Source organism: Perna viridis, chromosome 5, assembly GCF_037379345.1.
Source record: "Perna viridis isolate PV_CMFRI_1.1 ecotype Kerala chromosome 5, ASM3737934v1, whole genome shotgun sequence".
Classification (NCBI taxonomy): Eukaryota; Metazoa; Mollusca; class Bivalvia; order Mytilida; family Mytilidae; genus Perna; species Perna viridis.
In genome coordinates, this window is record NC_142449.1 from 44,560,091 (window position 1) to 44,578,931 (window position 18,841).

An 18,841-nucleotide genomic window follows, 5' to 3' on the forward strand; every position below is an offset into this window, starting at 1 on the left:
AGAATTTGTAAAAAAAAAAATTGCAAAAAAATGGATTTTCGATTTTCCTGGAAAAGTCGCATAATTACGACTCAACATATCTGATCAATTAGGACGCTAAGATTTTCTCTTTGTGGTTATGAATCCGACAAACAGTAAAAAAGGGTATTTTTTAGAATTTCGGAATTTCATCTATACCACCCGTTATTGTCATGTTTTCTTCCATTTCACCTGTAACATGCATTTTTTTTAGATACCCTACTCCAAATAAGCTTTTGCATATTAAAACACATTTGGCAGCATCTTAGCTTTCTAATGAGCCAAATGAATGCATAATTTAACGTATTCCAGGCCATTTTGGCGAAAGAATGGTACCCCTACCAACTAAAATCTGCCCCAAAGTGGAAGGAAATGATCGTTTACAGCATACACGAACTTTACACAAGGTCTATCTGGCATTTATTATAGAGATCTTTATGCATCAATCATATTGTCAACTAAATATGCTTTAATTATCCCGAAAATGACATAATAATAAAAAAGGGAAAATTAAGAATTAACAGATTATCACGCATTTTAGCACGTAAATTGTATATTTTAGATTTAAAATATCAGAGTTTTTTCAACATAATTTTGTTTGTTAACATTATTTTGATACATATGAGGTTTCAAAGAAGTTACGATGAGTAACTGACAAAAATATATCTCACACCGTTTAAAAAATCGAATCTATCATATATGAATTGTGGGTTTTCATAGAAATTATATTGGGGAGTGGGTACCATTCTTTCGCCTAAATGGCATGGGATACGTTAAATTATGCATTGCATCGGTTCATTAGAAAGCTTAGATGCTACATAAATGTGTTTAAATATGTAAAAGCTTGTTGGATATAGGGTACCTAAAAAAAATGCCCAATACAGGTAAAATGGAAGAAAATATGAAATTCCGAAAATCCCCCTTCTTATGAAATACTCATTATTGTCACCTTGAAACTGAAAAATACACACCTGAAATGAGCAGATATGTTAAATATAACCATAATTAAAACAATAGTTTTGTAGGGATAGTGGTAATATTTTTAACATTTCTTGAAATTTTTTATTTGAAAATTGGTTTTTCGTGGTTTATTTATGTAGAAAATAAGATTATCTATCGAATGATACCCCACTTGAAACGTTTAAGTTGAGCTATAACTTGTAAAGTCTAATTTTTTTTATGGGAAAATCGAAAATCCATTTTTGGGGGCATTTTTGGATAAATTCTGATTACGTAAATCGCAACAAGTCATTAAAGAACCCCCTGGGTATTAATTGTGATGATACTAAACAGAAAATACCAAATAAGCCATACTTCACTGAAGCATGATAGATACTCTAGGGGTTTTGACATTGAAAATATGTCAATTTCAGCGATTTTTCGGTGGTGTACGGGTATATTTTTTTCATATTACTCCAAAATCCTAAGTGTTACCGCAATTTTCTTGATACTATTGTAAATTTGAGACATTATGCTATATGGTTATACATTTATGTATTTAGTATCTTTACACATGCTGTCCCAGGAAGACTTAGACGCTCGATCAATTGAGTCACAAAAATCTTGGATTTTTGACCCAGTGGGATACACATTAAGGCTTGTGCTGAAAAAGAATCAAATACTATTCTTTGGCGAAAAAATGTTTCAGTAATAGGAGGATATAAAGGTACCTGAAAATCACCCTAAGGTTGATGAGTTTGGGTGCATGTTGGTAGCTGCGAAACGTAGCTCTAACTATTTTTTTAAAGTTAGATCACAAAATCAAACAAAAAGATCAGGAGCTACGATTTCGCAGCTAGCATGGTGGATCCTCCCAGCCCATGGACTATTTAAATAAAAACATTGCGCTTGCCAATAAAATCATCCTACCCCTCCCCCTTTTGTGTGCCTAAGGAGTTTTAATGCCGTTTTAAGTATGGTAAAGCTCATGGTGCTCGCTGATATCCCATAGGCAATGTCTACTCCATATTAAAACTAGTTGAATGAATGAACACTTTAATATGCTGATACCACTTCCGGTTCATTTTCATGCTAAAACTGAAACCTGGGCAGAGAAAATGATTTAGTATGTAATCTTAATGAGTCTGCGTTAAAATATTTTACTTTTAGTATAAACCATCCTCACTTGTGTGACATTTACTGGTCAAGAAGTACAATGTAGTTCTCGCCAGCAAGTATTTCTCGCTGTCCTCTCCTGTGTCTATATTACTAGAAGATTGATGACATTTTGCTCTCAGAAATGAGGTCTCATACAAATATTTTCATTGAGTAATAACATTGTGGTGAGCAGGTTGGCGAGAATTGTTCTGTCTTATTGTCTGACTAGTATACATAGTATACAAAATACAAATGCTTTATTGGCACAAACTCAATTACAGAATACAGTGCATGGTAATGGCCTATTATACTGGGATACCCCAATTCCGTTGGTCAAAATAATATTCTTCCGATCGAGTTACCAATTTAACCAGACAACACTAATATTACTTATATAAATAAAATTCTGACTTTCTACTTTCCACTTCTGTAAATTATCTGATGTGCATGTCTTTATTTAATTATTACACCAGTGACTGAAAATCAAATGTTAATCAACCGCCATTATTGTTGTCATACCCAAAATCTGTGCATTTCCGGTTCAGAAATTAAATATGTATATGGAGCCACATGGGATACAATATTTCCACTAAATAAATAGAAATATGCTAATATTTGATTTATTTAAAAAAAATGTAGTACTGGACAAAAAATAACTTCATAGAATCTTTTTTTTAGTCTATTTAAAGAGAAATGTTTATATGTGAGAATTTAAACACTTCATTTTTTAAGGCAAATTATTTCAAAATGATGTTTATCTCATTTCAATTCATATTCAAATAATCATTTGATTGAAATTGATAAAGAATTGAAATCATTTAGAATATTTTAGATTAATTAAAATTGATATACTAGGTGATCTCAATCATTAGATTATTGAAACTTGCTTATTTTTAATTGATTAATATTTAAATATTTTTATATAAGTATTTTATATACCATTTTTGTGCAATTTATTTTTCATTTGGAAAATTAAATCATTTATACATTTGAACAACTTTAATAAAATCAACAGCAGCATAAAAAAACAAGCTGTACAACAAACAAATATCCATTCTGTACTGCATTGAAGGCAGATTTCTAAGCATCAGGGTGATACTGTTTTTTATTCATTTTTTTTTTATAAATCTGTAAATAAAAAAAATATCCCAAATTAGCTTAAATTTGTTCATTGTGTAAATTTTCTAGTGTTAAATACTGCAAAACTATTAATTTCCATTTAGTTTTTCTAAGCAGAATGTTTTTAAGATGAGGGATAGTATGTTTGATATTTTAATTTGTCAAAACCTCAAAAAATGTTAATTTTTTGTTAATCTGGCTTTTCATAGTTAATTCGTACGACACATGACATATTTTGGTCGTGTGATTATTGTTTGGGAAGCTGTGCAAATAGCAGACGATAAATCAATGTCAATTGATTGGTTTCATGTGTATTTTTATACATTTCTAAAAAGGATTAAATAATATGGCATACAGAGGTTTTGGGAAAGTTGGAAATACTCTATGTTGAGCTTGAGACTTGAAAACTACCTGGAATACCAATCTGATCTTTGTTGTTGTTTTCATGTAACAAGCTGGCCACCTCTAACCTCTGACCCAAGCACGTGCAATCAGTTTCGTACAAAAAGGGAAATTAGTAATACATCAAAACTAAGTATACATCGGAAAGAGGGTACAGCAGTATACACCAATAAATGTACATTACAGTGAAACATCATAAATTTAAAATATAACATTATGTTTTTTTTTAATATTTATGTCATATTCAGTGTGTGATTTACTATGTAAAAGAATTTTGATTTTGGATCTAGTATTGTAATCTGTAAAGCTAGGAACCAAATTATTTACTTTATCAATTAATTTCTGTCTTTCTTGTTCATAATGAGGACAATGAAGTGTGAAATTTCTTCATTTTGAACATGACTTAAATTGCAATTTTCTTTTATACATGTAACTGTTGTACCTGACGTCCCACAATTTCATACTACATGTATATTGTTCTATATGGTAAATTAGTCATTGTAGATCTTTTTTTTTATGTCTTAAAATGTAAGTTTAATCTCATGTGATGTAATAATTTTGATACCATATTTTTCAACCTAGAAATCAATGTGGAGTAAACATGTAAGTTGAATTGCTGACCTACCATATACACTATGTATACATGTAAGTTGATCCGGCTATAAGTCAGACCCCCCTTTTCAGTCCAAAATTTTGGAACCTAGGCGTGACCTGCTTGTACACATGTAAGTCGGACTGATTTCTGACAGCTGCATCACTAGCATTCCTTAATTACATGAGTATACCTGTAAAATTTTGATAAATTTAATAAATTTGAAATAAATAATTACAATCCAGAGTTGTTTTTATAGTAGTAAGTAATCATATTCTTGACAAACCATATAGATTGTTTTGATACAGCCATCATAGGTAAATGTCCCATGTCTCTACGACTTCTAGTTTGCAAAATATAAATTTTCAAAACTTAAGTATGATATTTCAAGGGATTTACATGTCATCTGCTTGTGTACTTGTAACTATTTTCAGGTTGATTTTATTTCTAATGATTTTTAAAATAACAATGAAATAAATTGTTGTAAAGGGACATAACTCTAAAAGATCTTGAAAACCTTAGCAGCTTCATCTGCCTATAGTACATGATGACCACTAGATGTTGACAACATAAGATAAGAATATCTTGAAAAATGAAGAGGGGGACTATGTTAAAAAAAAATTGTAGTTAAAAGGGAGATAACTTATATAAGAGATGATAAAATCCTTTGAAGATTCATTCCTTTAAAGTCCATAATGACTTAATTATTTAGTCCCCAAAATTCTTGCTAAGGTGTAAAACTTCAAAGTTCACAACATGAATACTAACTTCAACTGACATAAATATGTGTTCAATGTATAAATTTTCAAATAGAAGAAATGAATTAGAATGTAAATAAAAGTTTTCTCATTTATTTTTATTTAATTTGAAAAAAACTTAGGAATTTTTAATAGGTTTGGAGGAATCCAACACAAAAAGGGAGGCTTACAAATTTCAATCTACATGTATTATAATGCATGCACATGTTGTTCAACTGAAAAAGGCCCTTTAATGCTGCATGTATAGCGATTGTCTCCTTCATACATTACTTCAGTAAAACCCACGCAATTTGCAAAATATGTCACGAAAATGTTGATTCACACATTGCCCCATATAAAAACCCCCATCAGAATTTTCCAAAGTTGGCAGGTACTGTATGTGACTTTTTCAAATTAAGTTTTACTTCAAATAAAAAAAGTTGTAATTCATATGGGTCTTTGATTTTTTTAATTGTGTAACAGTTTTTAAACAAATCAGTGTGCCCTAAAAATCAATCATCGCGACAAAAAGTTCCCTTTGAAAAAAAAAATTACCATGCCCTTTTTTAATCCTAGATTTAACACTATGTGGTCTTTCATTTCCACCCAAGATCTAAGGTCACAGACTTTTAAAAAGCTTTCTCACTGCAAACTTCACACCCTGATATTAAAAAATACATGCAGCATATAAAATGACCCTCTTCATAAACTGCATATTTTGATCCCAAGTTTACAATCAGTCTGTCTGTTAAAAATTATGACATTTTAATTGTTTTTGAAGAGTAGCATTTGTGACCTTGACATGATTGTATGACCTTGACCTTGTAACTGTTTTCAGGGTCATGTGATATTCAGGTATATGGTTGAAGTGTCGTATCTTTATTACTTCTGGTTCCAGGGTTTGGGGGTATATAGGAATCACCCTGTCTGTCTGTCCATCTGTCATCATTTCTTGTAATGAAATTTGATAGGAAGGATCATATGTAGATGTACATGAACGATGAAAGAATCAAATTACTGTCAGAGTACTCCTAATTGAGGTATTCCAAAGTAAGGGTTTTACATGATTAAATTCCTACTAAACCACTCAAGGGATTTTGATGAAATTGTATATCGGGGTGGATCCAGGATTTTAGATTAGGGGGGCGCACAGTTTAATTGTTCTTCTAGAGTGGGTGCAATGTAGATATTTTTTGTGATAAAATTATCGAGAAATTAAAGTTTCAACCTAAAACTGCCTAAATCTACCCCTGACAACCCATGCTTTGCAAATTTTAGGGGGCGCACACCTGCTACACCCCCGCCTGAATCTGCCCCTGTATATGAAGTTTGAGTATCATATGTAGATGTGTGTAATGGAATATGGTTACTGTCTGAGGACTCCAAGGGGAAATAATCCAAATCAAGGGTTTTACATGTGAATACATTGTAAGCGCAACTCCTCATAAACCTTTGAAGGGATTTTAATGAAATTTTATAGGATAGTTAGGTATCATATGAATATGTGCATGAAGAAATATAATTACTGTTAGAGGACTCCAAGAGGATATAACCCAAATTAAGGGTTTTACATGTAAACACTATCTAAACACAACTCCTCCTAAACTACTCAAGGGATTTGGATGTAATTTTATAGAAAAGTTGATGACGCCAAAGAAGTATTTTTCATTTAAGTTCATCTGAAGCGTGGGTATTCTTTTTGTGAGTTTACTCACAGTATTTCTAGTTGTGTTCAAATAAGCTTTGAATTTGCCCAATTTTTTTTGTAAATGACTTTTACATGTTCTGCGAATTATCATAGTTTTTAGAATTGACATGTCTTGTTTTGGATCTATTAAAATTTTGGGTTTTTTTTATGAACATGGGTATATTTCAAAATCCACAACAGATTCACACATAATATTTACACGAAATAGAAGGTCTGCTTGAGTACATTAGTTTGACATAATACCAAGGACCAATATAAAAAATTGAAATTTTCATATTTTACAACTGTGTGTATGTTTTACCAGTGCTTATTTATAGAATTCAACTTAGTGGAAAGAGACTCATTTGACATATCATTTTGAAGGTCTAAATGGGCACATTTCATAAAATCAAACTTTCAAACCTGATATTTCATACATGTTGAAGGTTAGCTTGTGGTATATCAAATGAAAGGTTGTAACGTGCATTACAAATGTGAATTTTGTTTTACCCAAAAACAATCTGATTGGGGTTAATACTCGCAAAATGCTTAATTCATAGAAAGAAGGGTCATTGTATATCAAATGAAAGGTCATAAAGTGTACATTACAAAAATCATGGTGAAAAACCAGAATAATCCTGTTGTTATATGACTTTCTGTACAATCACTCCATTACAGAGAGATGAATTTAGAGAGTGATTGGATTATTCAGGTTAGATGAAAACCTGGACAATTGCATTTAACAAGGTCACCAAGAGCTTTAAGGAAGTTTTTTTTATAAAGATTAGCTTGTTATATAACAAATAAAAGGTCTTAACATTTACATTACAAGGAGAAAACTTTCAAGGAAACGACCATTCAAACAATTGATGTACCAGTTATTTTTATTATTGTACTCATCAAGAAATGAAACTAGAATTGATCTGATAGCTAAATAAACTTTATAACATATTTGAATGTTGTAATTGCAACTGAGGATGAAATTGAATTCAAACAGTTAACACAAAGGTGATTAATAAGTACATGTACATGTAAGTTGCAATCTCCTTGTCAATTGTTCCCGTTTAAAAATATCAAAGGCATTGATTTGATTGTTGTTACATTTTATTTACTATTAAAAGGGTAGACCTACATGTAATCTGCATGTATATCCTGAAAATCATTATCATATGTATATAAAACCTTTTTATTTCCTATTAATTGGTTTCATAACATTTGTGGTCAGAAAGACTCGTCCCTTGTTTTCTGCAGATCAATTCATAAGTGGGTTGAATATGCATAGAATTTTGCAACAGCTTGTTAAACTGTCTACCAGCATACACTACAGTCCAAGCGAATATGTCATTTCCAGTTGCTCACTGTGGAGAAATTGAATAGATCATATTTCAATATTTCTTCTCTATTGATTGCTGTTTAAAATTTATATTGGTCTGTAAACATAAAAAATGTTGAAACAACTTTATCCACCTTAATAGTGGGGGATTTGGACCATAATAAAATTTTCACTTCTATGTACCATTGAGACTATGATGAGTGGAATTAGAAATTCCACCTGGGTTGTCTGTACAAAGTGCAGAGCTACCTTTGACATTTAAAATATACATTATTTTGCAGCTTTTTCTCAGATTGTAATAGATTTTATCCCATCCTTGAAATTTTATTTATATGCTACATGCTTTTGATTCAGGTAGGACATGAATATTTAGAAATTCATTTTACCAATTTTTGTGAAGGAAAAATACCCCAAAAATAATTTTAGGGGGACACATGAATTTTAAAAGCTAGTTCTTGTGAAGGAGAAGAAAATCTTATTACATATAAGTTACAATGTAAGTTATTAGGAGTAAAGTTACTGTCTTTTATCAAATCTACTTTTAACTTCTTTTTTGTAAGATTTTGAGATCTAGATCTAAATTTCCTGTTAAAATTATACATGTAGGGTCTTATTATTAATTGCCTCTCATTTATTTTTTAGCTATTGAAAAAGTATCGGTATAATACTAACATTATGGTTGAAATGGAAAACATACATGTATATATTCCCTTCAGTTTGAATTTTGAATGAATGATTTTATGATAAATATTTAAGGATCTCAAGCACTGTTCAGCCATTTTTAGTTTCGTAAGGATTGTTTTCAATTGTTCCTTAGATTATTGGATATAAACAACTTTGAGTGGGTTTAGCTGAATAAACTGCAAACAGATTTATGTTGTGGAGGAAACTGACCCACAGTCACTTACATGTATATATCCAACAATCTAGCCAACAGTTGAATACAGTTCTTATACATTGTATTTTAATTCAAAAACACTAGAAAACTGAAATAAGATAACAAGGAATTGTTTTTCTTATATGAAATCAACATTTTTTAAGGCAGATCAGTACTTTCAATGTCATGAAATGATATTGTCATTTGTAATTTATATGCATGCTTTAGTGTATTTGGATACCATTGAAGTAGTTCCGTAGTTAGGGGGCATGGCTTAAATTCCAACTTTCGTGATAGGAAATGGACAATGTTATTCAATAATGCTGAACTATTCAGAATTTCATAGAATTAAAATATTCACATTTGGACATAATGTAAATATCTCAGTCATGAAGGAAAAAGTCAGATGTCATCTTGTCTGTCGGTTTGTTCATTGTTTTGTTCATCTGCCATTTTTAAAATTGCAATACAGGTACATATACATGCAACACCCCTAGACAATTTAAAGGAGTGCGGTAATTTTTTTTTATGAATGTTCAGCATCATATGTTCTCATGTATGAAGCCAGATAATTCTTGCCATATTCTTTTAAAGGTAGATGATCCTACTGATACGTCTAAGCTGTTGTGAGTTCTCTTTCGCCACCAGGTCTAGTTAGATGTACAAAGTCACTCCATTTAAAGTACTTGTCCATATAAAATTCAGACATTGCTAATGGTAGAGGAAATTCATTTTGAAAAAAAAAACGATGCTTTTTCAGTCCACATAGACTATATTTTTACATAATGATTTCAGATCCGTATTTTTGAGAAAATCATACATTTCATCTCCCACTAAAATATGTAATTTTTATCTCAAAAGTGCAACAACCAAATGAAAAATTAAGACTGGCTATGTGATCAGTAACTGTTTCTGAACAAGAATTGAAAGTGAGTTAGGTGGGTTTTTGACATATTGAACCATCTCTTGTTTGATTTCTATAAAGACAAAAACCAAAATGATTAAACATGTGATTGAGTTTTATTAACATTTCAAATCATCACCTGACGAAGTTTTGACAAAATTAGCAAATTATTTATTTTTAAAACTTTTCCAGTTGATGTATCTACCAGAAGTTCATTTGTATTCATAACTACAGAATTGCACCATGGTGCCTAGCAGTGCTATAAAGTTGAACCTTGTATATGGTATTCCGAAACCTGAAACTCCAACTAACAAATTTGCATTAAGAAGCCTTTACTGATTTAAAAAGGAGATGGCACAAAATCAGCAAAGCCTTATTTCAAAATGAGCAAGACACCTTTTACAGCACATGTTCTGAAGAGTCACAAGGGCATTGTTGATTACATAGATGCCTGGAAGAAATTTGATGGGGCTGGTACCCATCTTGTTGATTCCCTCCATAATGCAGTCAAAGGAACATGCTATGAAAATCTTGGACAGGAAACCAGTAAAGCTTTTAAACTGGTTCATGTTGGAACAAATGGATTGGATCCAGTAGCCAAGCTCAGAGAAATGGAGAATTTGTTATTAGGATTAAAAAACCAAGGGGGAGATGAGATAGACTGCTCTCATTCAAACTCACAAGTAAGAAAATATTAAATTATTTGAATCAATTAATAGCAGTTCCTTTGAAGAAAAGATATACTTTCCAAATGCATGATATTCAGTTATAAAAGATGGTTTAATTATAAGAAGCAAAAAATTATGCATGATTAACATTTCTTACTTGAAAACATCATGTACAACAACAAAAAACTGGAACAATAATAATCACCATAGCAAAATTGTAATATGAATTTCAATACACAGTTTGAGAAATTATCTTAATCACTTAATTGTTTGGGAATAAGTAATTTTAAGTTAAGTTAAACGTAAAGTTAACATTTTTTACACTACTGTAGGGTACAGAATAAAACTTTAACTCCTAGATTTGGCCTACAAGCAGTGTTCTAGAATTTTTCAAAATTTTAGGTTTCCATGGGAAAACTCAAAATGAAGATTCACTTTCCCACTCTTGAAATTTGCTTATCAAACTTAACATATCCTGACGAAAATTTTACTTTTCTACTTGCTAAAGGGAAAGTGGAGCATAATGTACAACTTCCTCACACCAAAATTGTACTGGTACCGGGTGACTGGAAAGTGGAATTGTAGAAAATTGCTACAAGTATCGTTCTTAAAAATTACATATACCGGTACCATCAAAATCTGTGTAGTTATTTTTTATGATTGTTAACCTGTGCAAGTTTTGCAAAATTCCAAAATATTTTTGTCTTATTTTTCAGATATTATGTCGGTGCTTTTTGTTATTTTTAAAAGTCCAGTTGGACTATCATCAAGTATGTTCTGCCGCAATTGCCTCTTTACTCAGTATTCTAGTCCAGTCCAGTGAGTGTTCAGACAACAAAGATATTTTACTCCAAATGAGTAACTTGGATTTGATACCCCCTTCACCAAGACAGTCACCAAGTCGCAGCAACTCGCGCAAGAAACAGAACCAAGGCAGCTTTTCACCAAAATTGCCTCCAAAACAAAATACTCTCAAGTCATCATTTTTCTCCTTATTTGAAAGAAAGTCATCCCCTGATGAGAATAATAGCTCTTTTTATGTGGATTTGGCTAAAACTGAACCTGTAGACAATCTTAAAGCTGAAAGTAAGGAGAGTGTTGTCCTCCAGTCTGAAAATGAGGCATTAAAGGGAGATAACCAAACAGGTATACTGGTTCAGATAGGACCAGATATAGATGAATGTTCAAATGAAGCTGACTTGAAAGTGCTAGGATCTGTTTCAGGTAAATAATAAGAACTAAATGCTGATACTTTTGAAAACAATTAAGTTGACTTAAAAAATAAAATGTTTGATTTTTTTTAACTTTCCTCTCTCAAGTTAATGATGTTCTTGAACCCACCTTATTTAGTTCAACCAATTGAAAACATATTATAGTACAAGCTAATTTTAGATTCGTACAATATTTAAGTGCCTATCAATCAATCATTTCAATGTATTTAGAAGTCAAGGGTTCTCCATAGGTTGTTTACCATTGTGGGCAAAACTGAGAAAAAGATGATCAAATGAAAATCCCAATATAATGGATCAAAAAAGTGATTTTGAATTAAACATCGGTGCAAGTTCTGGGTTTTTTCATCCATGGATAACACTGGAATTCCATCACTTATGTGCATTTCAATTTGCAGATGAAAGTCAGATTTTGAGCAAGTCTCCATTGGCATCTGCTGAAGAGATAGACAGTGTTATTAACCTTCTGTCAGCATGTACTGCTCAACCTAAACACATGGAAACAATTCATGAAAATCACCTAACTGTGCCAACTATCTACACATCTCGTACGCCATCACCAGGGAGCAGCGATGATATGCGACCACCCAGTAAAGTTCCAACGCAGAGACATTCTGAAGGCTCTTTAGACTTTTCTGGCGTGGGCGGAGCTGGTCGCAATACATGGCCTCACAGATCAAGCTTGCCTAGTGTTGCTCTTAGCAGCCAAATGAACTATCAAGATATGTTAGGTTTCAGTGGGACTCTACCTAGAAGATACTCTCATGAGCTCAATCGTCCAAATCCAAATTTTTTGAGTCCTCAGCCATCACATAGTGCTTTATCTGGTCCAGGTTGGGCCTATCCTGATTATAAATATGGACAGAATAGAACCTGGCCCATGAACAATATGCCTGCTCAGTGGTAGGTACTTAAAAACTAATAAAAATTGAATTAAGTTCATTTGGCAAATATTAATATATGAAACTAATGAAAATTACACATCAGTATTGGTAGCAAATCTGATTAAGTCTATGCTAGTATGTTACTAACATACTGTAGTCTAAGACTTCCTTTGACACTTAAAGGTCAGCCATGTACTGTTCTAGCATAACATTTATATTTTTATTCAACATACAAATATAACCTCAAGAATAGCTCCAACAGAACTATCTTATGGTTGATTGTATTCAAGGTTGTATTATAATTCTAACTTGCCTATATATATTCTGAAAAATATTTTTTTTTACACACTATACTTTCAATAAGCTACTGTAATTGTACTTGATACGTGATACTTATTTTCAAAAATCGCATGATCATGCACTATCCGAGAAAGTAATTACATGCGAAAAAGTTTTTCTATCATTGTTCTATAATAACTACAATTTCCGTGAAAATAAGTACATGTACACGCCAATATGTTCATAGACTAATAATCATGAATTTAAGTACTCATTGATATATGTACAATACAGTACATTGTATCTTTTTTACCAAAGTCAGTATAAACTATAGGCATACATTTCTTTGCATTATGTCAGTTGTACTTGTATGAACACACATTCTGTGACACAATAATTGTACTATCTGATTTCAGTACTGACACAATGATAAGTTCCAATAGTAGCTGGTCTGCTATACAGGATTCTGATGACCTAAGTGATGACTCGTCCTGTGGAGAACAATTCTTTGCTGTTGGGCTGGACCTTGTACATGCAATGGACTCCAAGTAAGTTTCTTAAAACGTAATTAATGTTAATGCTGAACCTTTATTTTGGGTGCATTGTGAGGCGTTTCTTGTCTTTTACAACTTTCAAATAGAATTGCTGTTAGAATGGGCTTTGTACATGCAGTTGGCACAAAGTAAGTTTATTTAATGGTGGTAAAGGTTGTACTTAATTCCTACTTATACATGTACTATTTTTTGACTGCCAGAAGAGATTTTTCTTATTTTTTACAGTTTCCAAATAGAAATTTGAAAATATTAGTATCTTGGAATATTTATCTTGTTTTACAACACAGAGCTTATTCATGTGAAAAGATTGGTGGTATTAGTTCAAGAAAAATTATTAGAAACATGACTGATATCTTATAAGTTTGTATGCAAATATATTTTTTTATGAACAGCCTTAGAGGTCTCAAAGTAGCATGCTCACTGTGAGTGTGGAAGGTTGTGGGTTTCGGTCCCCAGCGTAGTCACACCAAAGGCTCATTGCTTCTCCACCAAGCATGTAGTATTTAAGGGAATAAAGTGATAACTGATTGGTTTTGAGTGGGATGGCATGCTCACCTGTTGGCTGTTGCTTCTGTGAGCCAGTACAATCTGGCCCAACTTGTCAGTCTAATACAAAGCAGGGTCTGTTCCATTGGTCAATCGCTCTAGTCCTGAAATGTGTGAAATATCTGCCATAGGAAGTTAAACCATAATCAATCAATCAATATTTATTAAATCTGATCTACTATAAAGGGAGAACATAGCTGGGTTATTTGATTACTTGAAGGACATTACATTGCATCTCAACACTTGTAAACATTTAACAACTCCTAAATTGTTGCAGTTTATTGCTTGGACCAAAACAAAATCACGAGTACCTTATTTCTGGTTTCATGCTTTAAAAAAAATAGGTAAGGTGGGTACGAATTTCTATTTTTTTACTATTTTTTTTTTACCTTGAGATTTTTTTTCATTTGGCCTTGTCTTTTTTGTTATTTGAGTCCACATGTGCTGTGAAATGACTTCAAAATGTTTTGACAGATTTTAATTACATATTGGAACAATGTCTCGTACAAAGTTCCATATGTACTGTATCAATTTCATAATGTTCATTTTACCAGTCCTGCAAATTAACACTGCTTTAAATCTATTTACTTTTAAGTAGTGCACATTTGTTGTTTTGAATTAAATCCTTTGAGTTGTTAAGATGCTAATTATTTTAAATTCTATTTACAGGAATGGTAGCAGTGATGATGAATGTGAAAAACAGGTAAGTATTGACTTAGTAATTGGAAAAACAAAAACAAAAGAACATGATGTACTCCTGAAAATAAAAAAAAAAGAACTTCATACAAAATTCTTATCTGCAACTTTTACATTTCTACACTCAAGATAGTTATAACATTAAGGCATTTTTGTTGAAAGTTGAAAGTGAACTATTAAGAGTCTATAAATGTAGATTGATATGAATGCACTAATGCTGTCTAAGAATGATTATGTTTCTCTGGTGACAGTTTTCCTCATATGCACATTAACTTGTCAAAAAATGTGTACACTTTTTGTCTAACATCATCAACTTAAGACAATATACTGATAATGCTATAATGAAATTTTAACCAATTACCTGTTGAAAAAAAAGATGTACCTAGGACTTTTGAAATTTCATTCACCAAAGTTTTGAACCTTCAATCCAGACTTTGTTTTCATTGATACTTTATTGAAACTTTTAGTTTTTTTCAATAATTGAACCTTTGATTTGAAACTTTGAAAAGTCCAGGACCCTCCTCTGTTGAAAGTAAATTTAAACCCCTGAATAAGATACTTACATGTAGGTAACATTGTGTTTTAGAAGGATTGTACCTCATCCAAGGCATGGTCTCGGAAACAAGGATGGCCCACACCTAACCAGCCTCCGGCAATAGGACCAGGTGATCAGGCCAGGAACCAATTACACCGTCCCTTATCTATGCAGTGGAGTGACCCATTAGCTAATAGAAACATGTGGCCTTCAGGTGCTGGTGAGTACAGGCCTAGCAAAATAAATTTTTGATTTATCACGCATTTTTGTCCCCCGCGACACGTTGCATGGGGACATGGAAATGCTGGGCATCCATCCGTTTACATTTTCCGCACTTTTTTTGTAATGCTTTTACCAAATAAGTTCGTTTTTGGTATGTGGCCTTATTTTGAGTTACAGATTTCGATTGACTTTGGTTACAATTGAATGATTCGGTCTCACTAACCACTTCTGGGTCAAATGGCCACCCCTCTATGTAGTACCAAAAACACTGAACCTAGACTTATGCATTGTAAGTGCATTATTTGTGTGTATTATGATTAAAAGTAGTCAAAATAAAGCTGAGAATGTGTACTTTAAAATCGTATATGTAATCAACTACAAAAGTGTATGAATATTGTTTACATGTGTAATTTGCCTCCATGCTGTCAGTTAGCAGAACAGGTAAAAATGTGGATTTTCAGTATTATTTATTCAAGTAAATTTTGTGAAGAATTTCTACAATCATCATACCATTAGCATAATGATTTTGGAAGCCTTATTTTCCAAACTTCGCAACGGTATGAAACTTTAAGATGTCATTTGTCCTGGGAATTCACAGTGAGACTTTGAAAATTACTTTTTTTAACATGTAAAGTAATGGAAATGTTAGAAGTGGTAAGTGAGACCTTCTTATGGAAGTTATGGCCCTTGGACTTAGAAATTTCAGTGAATTTATAGTTTTCCACAATTTTGTTTGTAATGCTTTTACCAATTGATATTATCTTTTGTATGTAGTCTTACTAGAAGTTACAGATTAAGTTCGACTTTGGTAACGGTTGATTGATTGGTATGGATGTTATGGCCCTTGGACTTAGAAAATTTCAGTGAATATAAAGTTTTCTGCACTTTTTTTTTGCAGGGGACATTGGAATGCTGTTCTTTTATTCATAAAAGTTAATATTCCAACAATATATGGTACAAATCTGTAATACATGTATTAAGGCTGTTCCAGAATTACATGTCAGGAGGCACTTTTTCCAATACCTCACCACTCTCAAATTAAAATATATGTTTTTGTCTGATGTTTAATGTTAAAATGATGCCACTGTATCCAGCCCTTACTTAAAAATGTTGATTATGTCACTATTATTCTCTTAGCTTAAACCTTTTAAAAGAAGTCTTTGTGTATGAGTTAACACATTACTCAATGTACAATGCTGAAAATTAAAGAAACTTTTGTCCATTTTATATTTAGGTCATGATTTTCTTCTAAATGTATGAATTTCTATTTTGACAGGTTTTCAAGGTTCACAGAACATGCCAAATTATGGAAACATCTAGTAAGGTGATTAGAGGACAGGGGAAAGAAATGTCAGATATTGCAGAGGTAGTCACTAGGATAAACAGAACGAAGAAAAGAAATTGTATTTTCTCTGTACCAATTATTTATAAATCCAAAGCGTCAGGAAATTTGTATTTACATTTGTATTCTTTGTTTTACATGCAGTTTGTGGGATATGCTTGCATTATTTATGGTTTTGTCAAAAATGAAAATACACATAACATTAAGCTTTGAATCACAGATGATCACTCATATTAGATAAAACCAGGGGCTTTAAGACTGCTTACCAACACAACATTTTTTGAAATAGTGAAATTTGACCCTGAAATATTTTTGGGGAAAATTGTTAATAAATTGTCATCCAAATTGTTTATTTCAAAATATTTCTCTTTAAAACTTAGGAACAAATAAGTCAGCAAAATAATATTTTGTGGCATAAGTTCATTGTAATGGTGTCATAATGGTGCCACAATTTGACATCGTTTAGCAAAAAGTGCTGAAAATTGTAAAAGAAAATGATATTTACTTCCAGAAATCTATGTCCACACCCAAGAAACAACTTTATATTTTTACACGTGATAAACTATGTAATAAAGAATGTATTCACTAAATATGGAGTTGTTTTCTTGGGTGTGAACACTATTTACTTGTCAAGAATATGACCAGAAAGTTACCAAAATGTACAAAATATCTAAATATTGGTCAACTTCAAGCATTTTTTCATTCCTTTCAATGCTAGAATTATCAGAAATATTTATGATGTCTTGTTTGTGTTGGATTAAAGTCTCCAAATTCATAACTATATCATTCAACACTTTATGATTAATTTCCAGATTAATTTTAGGCCAATAGGATCCTTTATCACCCCTTCTCCTTTACGACATCTGTATTTTGATAAGTAACCAACTCTCTTGCAATTATGAAGTTAAGATCAGAATATCATATCAAAAAGCACAATCAAATCTCATGTATTTCTCTTTCTATTAATGAAAGTTAAGGGAGTTTACAACTGCAATGCATATTATACGCCCACAAAAACTAATGATGTGTCCACTCTTGCATCAACTGTTCAGGGTTTGACCACTGTGGTTGTATCAAATTGCGCTCAACGAAGCTTTTTTTTTCATTTGTCTTTGAAGAATTTTAATTGATTAAATTGGAAAATATTAAAACTTCAGATATATTTTTTTCATAATCACCCTTTATTGATGTAACCTGTAATTTGATTTTATTCATTTTTGGAAGATAATGTATTGTCATGGTCTACTATCCATGAGTTATTGGTTTGGCAGGCCCAGATCAGTGTTAAAGTTAGTGGTGTAGTTGTTTTGTTTATTTCTGTTATTTTAAGGATTTTTTACTGCGTTAACATTCTCAGTTTTGAGGGGTTTTTTTAAACTCAAGTTTTCTAAAAAAAAAAAAAATAAATAAATAAAATAATAATAATAAAGAAATGTTGGTTAGTAATTTTCTGAAATGGTAAGGACAAGAAAAATTACAGAGAAAGCACTAGAAATTTTAAAATAAGGGGCAATAACTCTTTGATCTGTTTATAGTTTTCAAAGATGATTTGTTAGGGAACTTTTATTATATGTTCTGAGTCATTCACTTTTTATACAAAAAAATCATGTTCTCTCTGACATCATAGGAATTTAAAATTGGTGGGATTAAATTTTCTCTGTGCTGTCTATATTTAAGGGTAGGCTTTGAGTCTACATGGACTGCCTGTTAATAAAGTAAAATATGATGAGCTTCCATATCATTTTTTAGATGTTCTTTTTCCTTTATCGTAAAATTTTCCTAAATTTTTTTTAACATTTGATTGAAGCAATTACTTTTCTTTGATTTGATTTGTTGAAGTTTCAGTGAAGGAAAGTGGATCCTTACTGAATTTCTGAAGGCCATAGTACAAAACAGATTCTTTTTTTAAGTCTTGTAAGTCTCATCATGGGACCATGTTAATTCACATGAATGGGTCCCTAACTCCATACAAAAGCATTGGATGTTGTTGTTAAAAGAATAAAGACTACAGCAGACCTTTCATTAACAGGCAGCACCGGGTACTTTTACCCACCTAAGCTACTGAAAGGTACCTCCAGAATTCTAAAATTTCCAAAATTTTTTATAAAGGAAAATGATGA

General features: G+C 31.7%; 1 protein-coding gene across 1 annotated transcript; it reads left to right on the forward strand.

Moving 5' to 3' along the window:
• Positions 1 to 2,007: 2,007 nt before the first annotated feature.
• On the forward strand, positions 2,008 to 18,137 carry LOC148617875 (uncharacterized). The gene is made up of 8 exons (XM_088585494.1): positions 2,008 to 2,083; positions 9,959 to 10,449; positions 11,151 to 11,658; positions 12,062 to 12,566; positions 13,243 to 13,374; positions 14,596 to 14,629; positions 15,209 to 15,377; positions 16,656 to 18,137. Exons 2-8 carry the CDS (start codon positions 10,150 to 10,152, stop codon positions 16,697 to 16,699), a joined length of 1,692 nt encoding a protein of 563 aa, XP_088441620.1. The 5' UTR covers positions 2,008 to 2,083; positions 9,959 to 10,149; the 3' UTR covers positions 16,700 to 18,137.
• Positions 18,138 to 18,841: the final 704 nt, after the last annotated feature.

Coding starts and splice junctions, on each gene's coding strand:
- LOC148617875 (XM_088585494.1), top strand. CDS start 10,150: ATGAGCAAGACACCTTTTACAGCACATGTTCTGAAGAGTCACAAGGGC. Junction 13,375..14,595: donor GTACATGCAATGGACTCCAA/GTAAGTTTCTTA, acceptor TTCTATTTACAG/GAATGGTAGCAGTGATGATG. Junction 14,630..15,208: donor ATGATGAATGTGAAAAACAG/GTAAGTATTGAC, acceptor ATTGTGTTTTAG/AAGGATTGTACCTCATCCAA.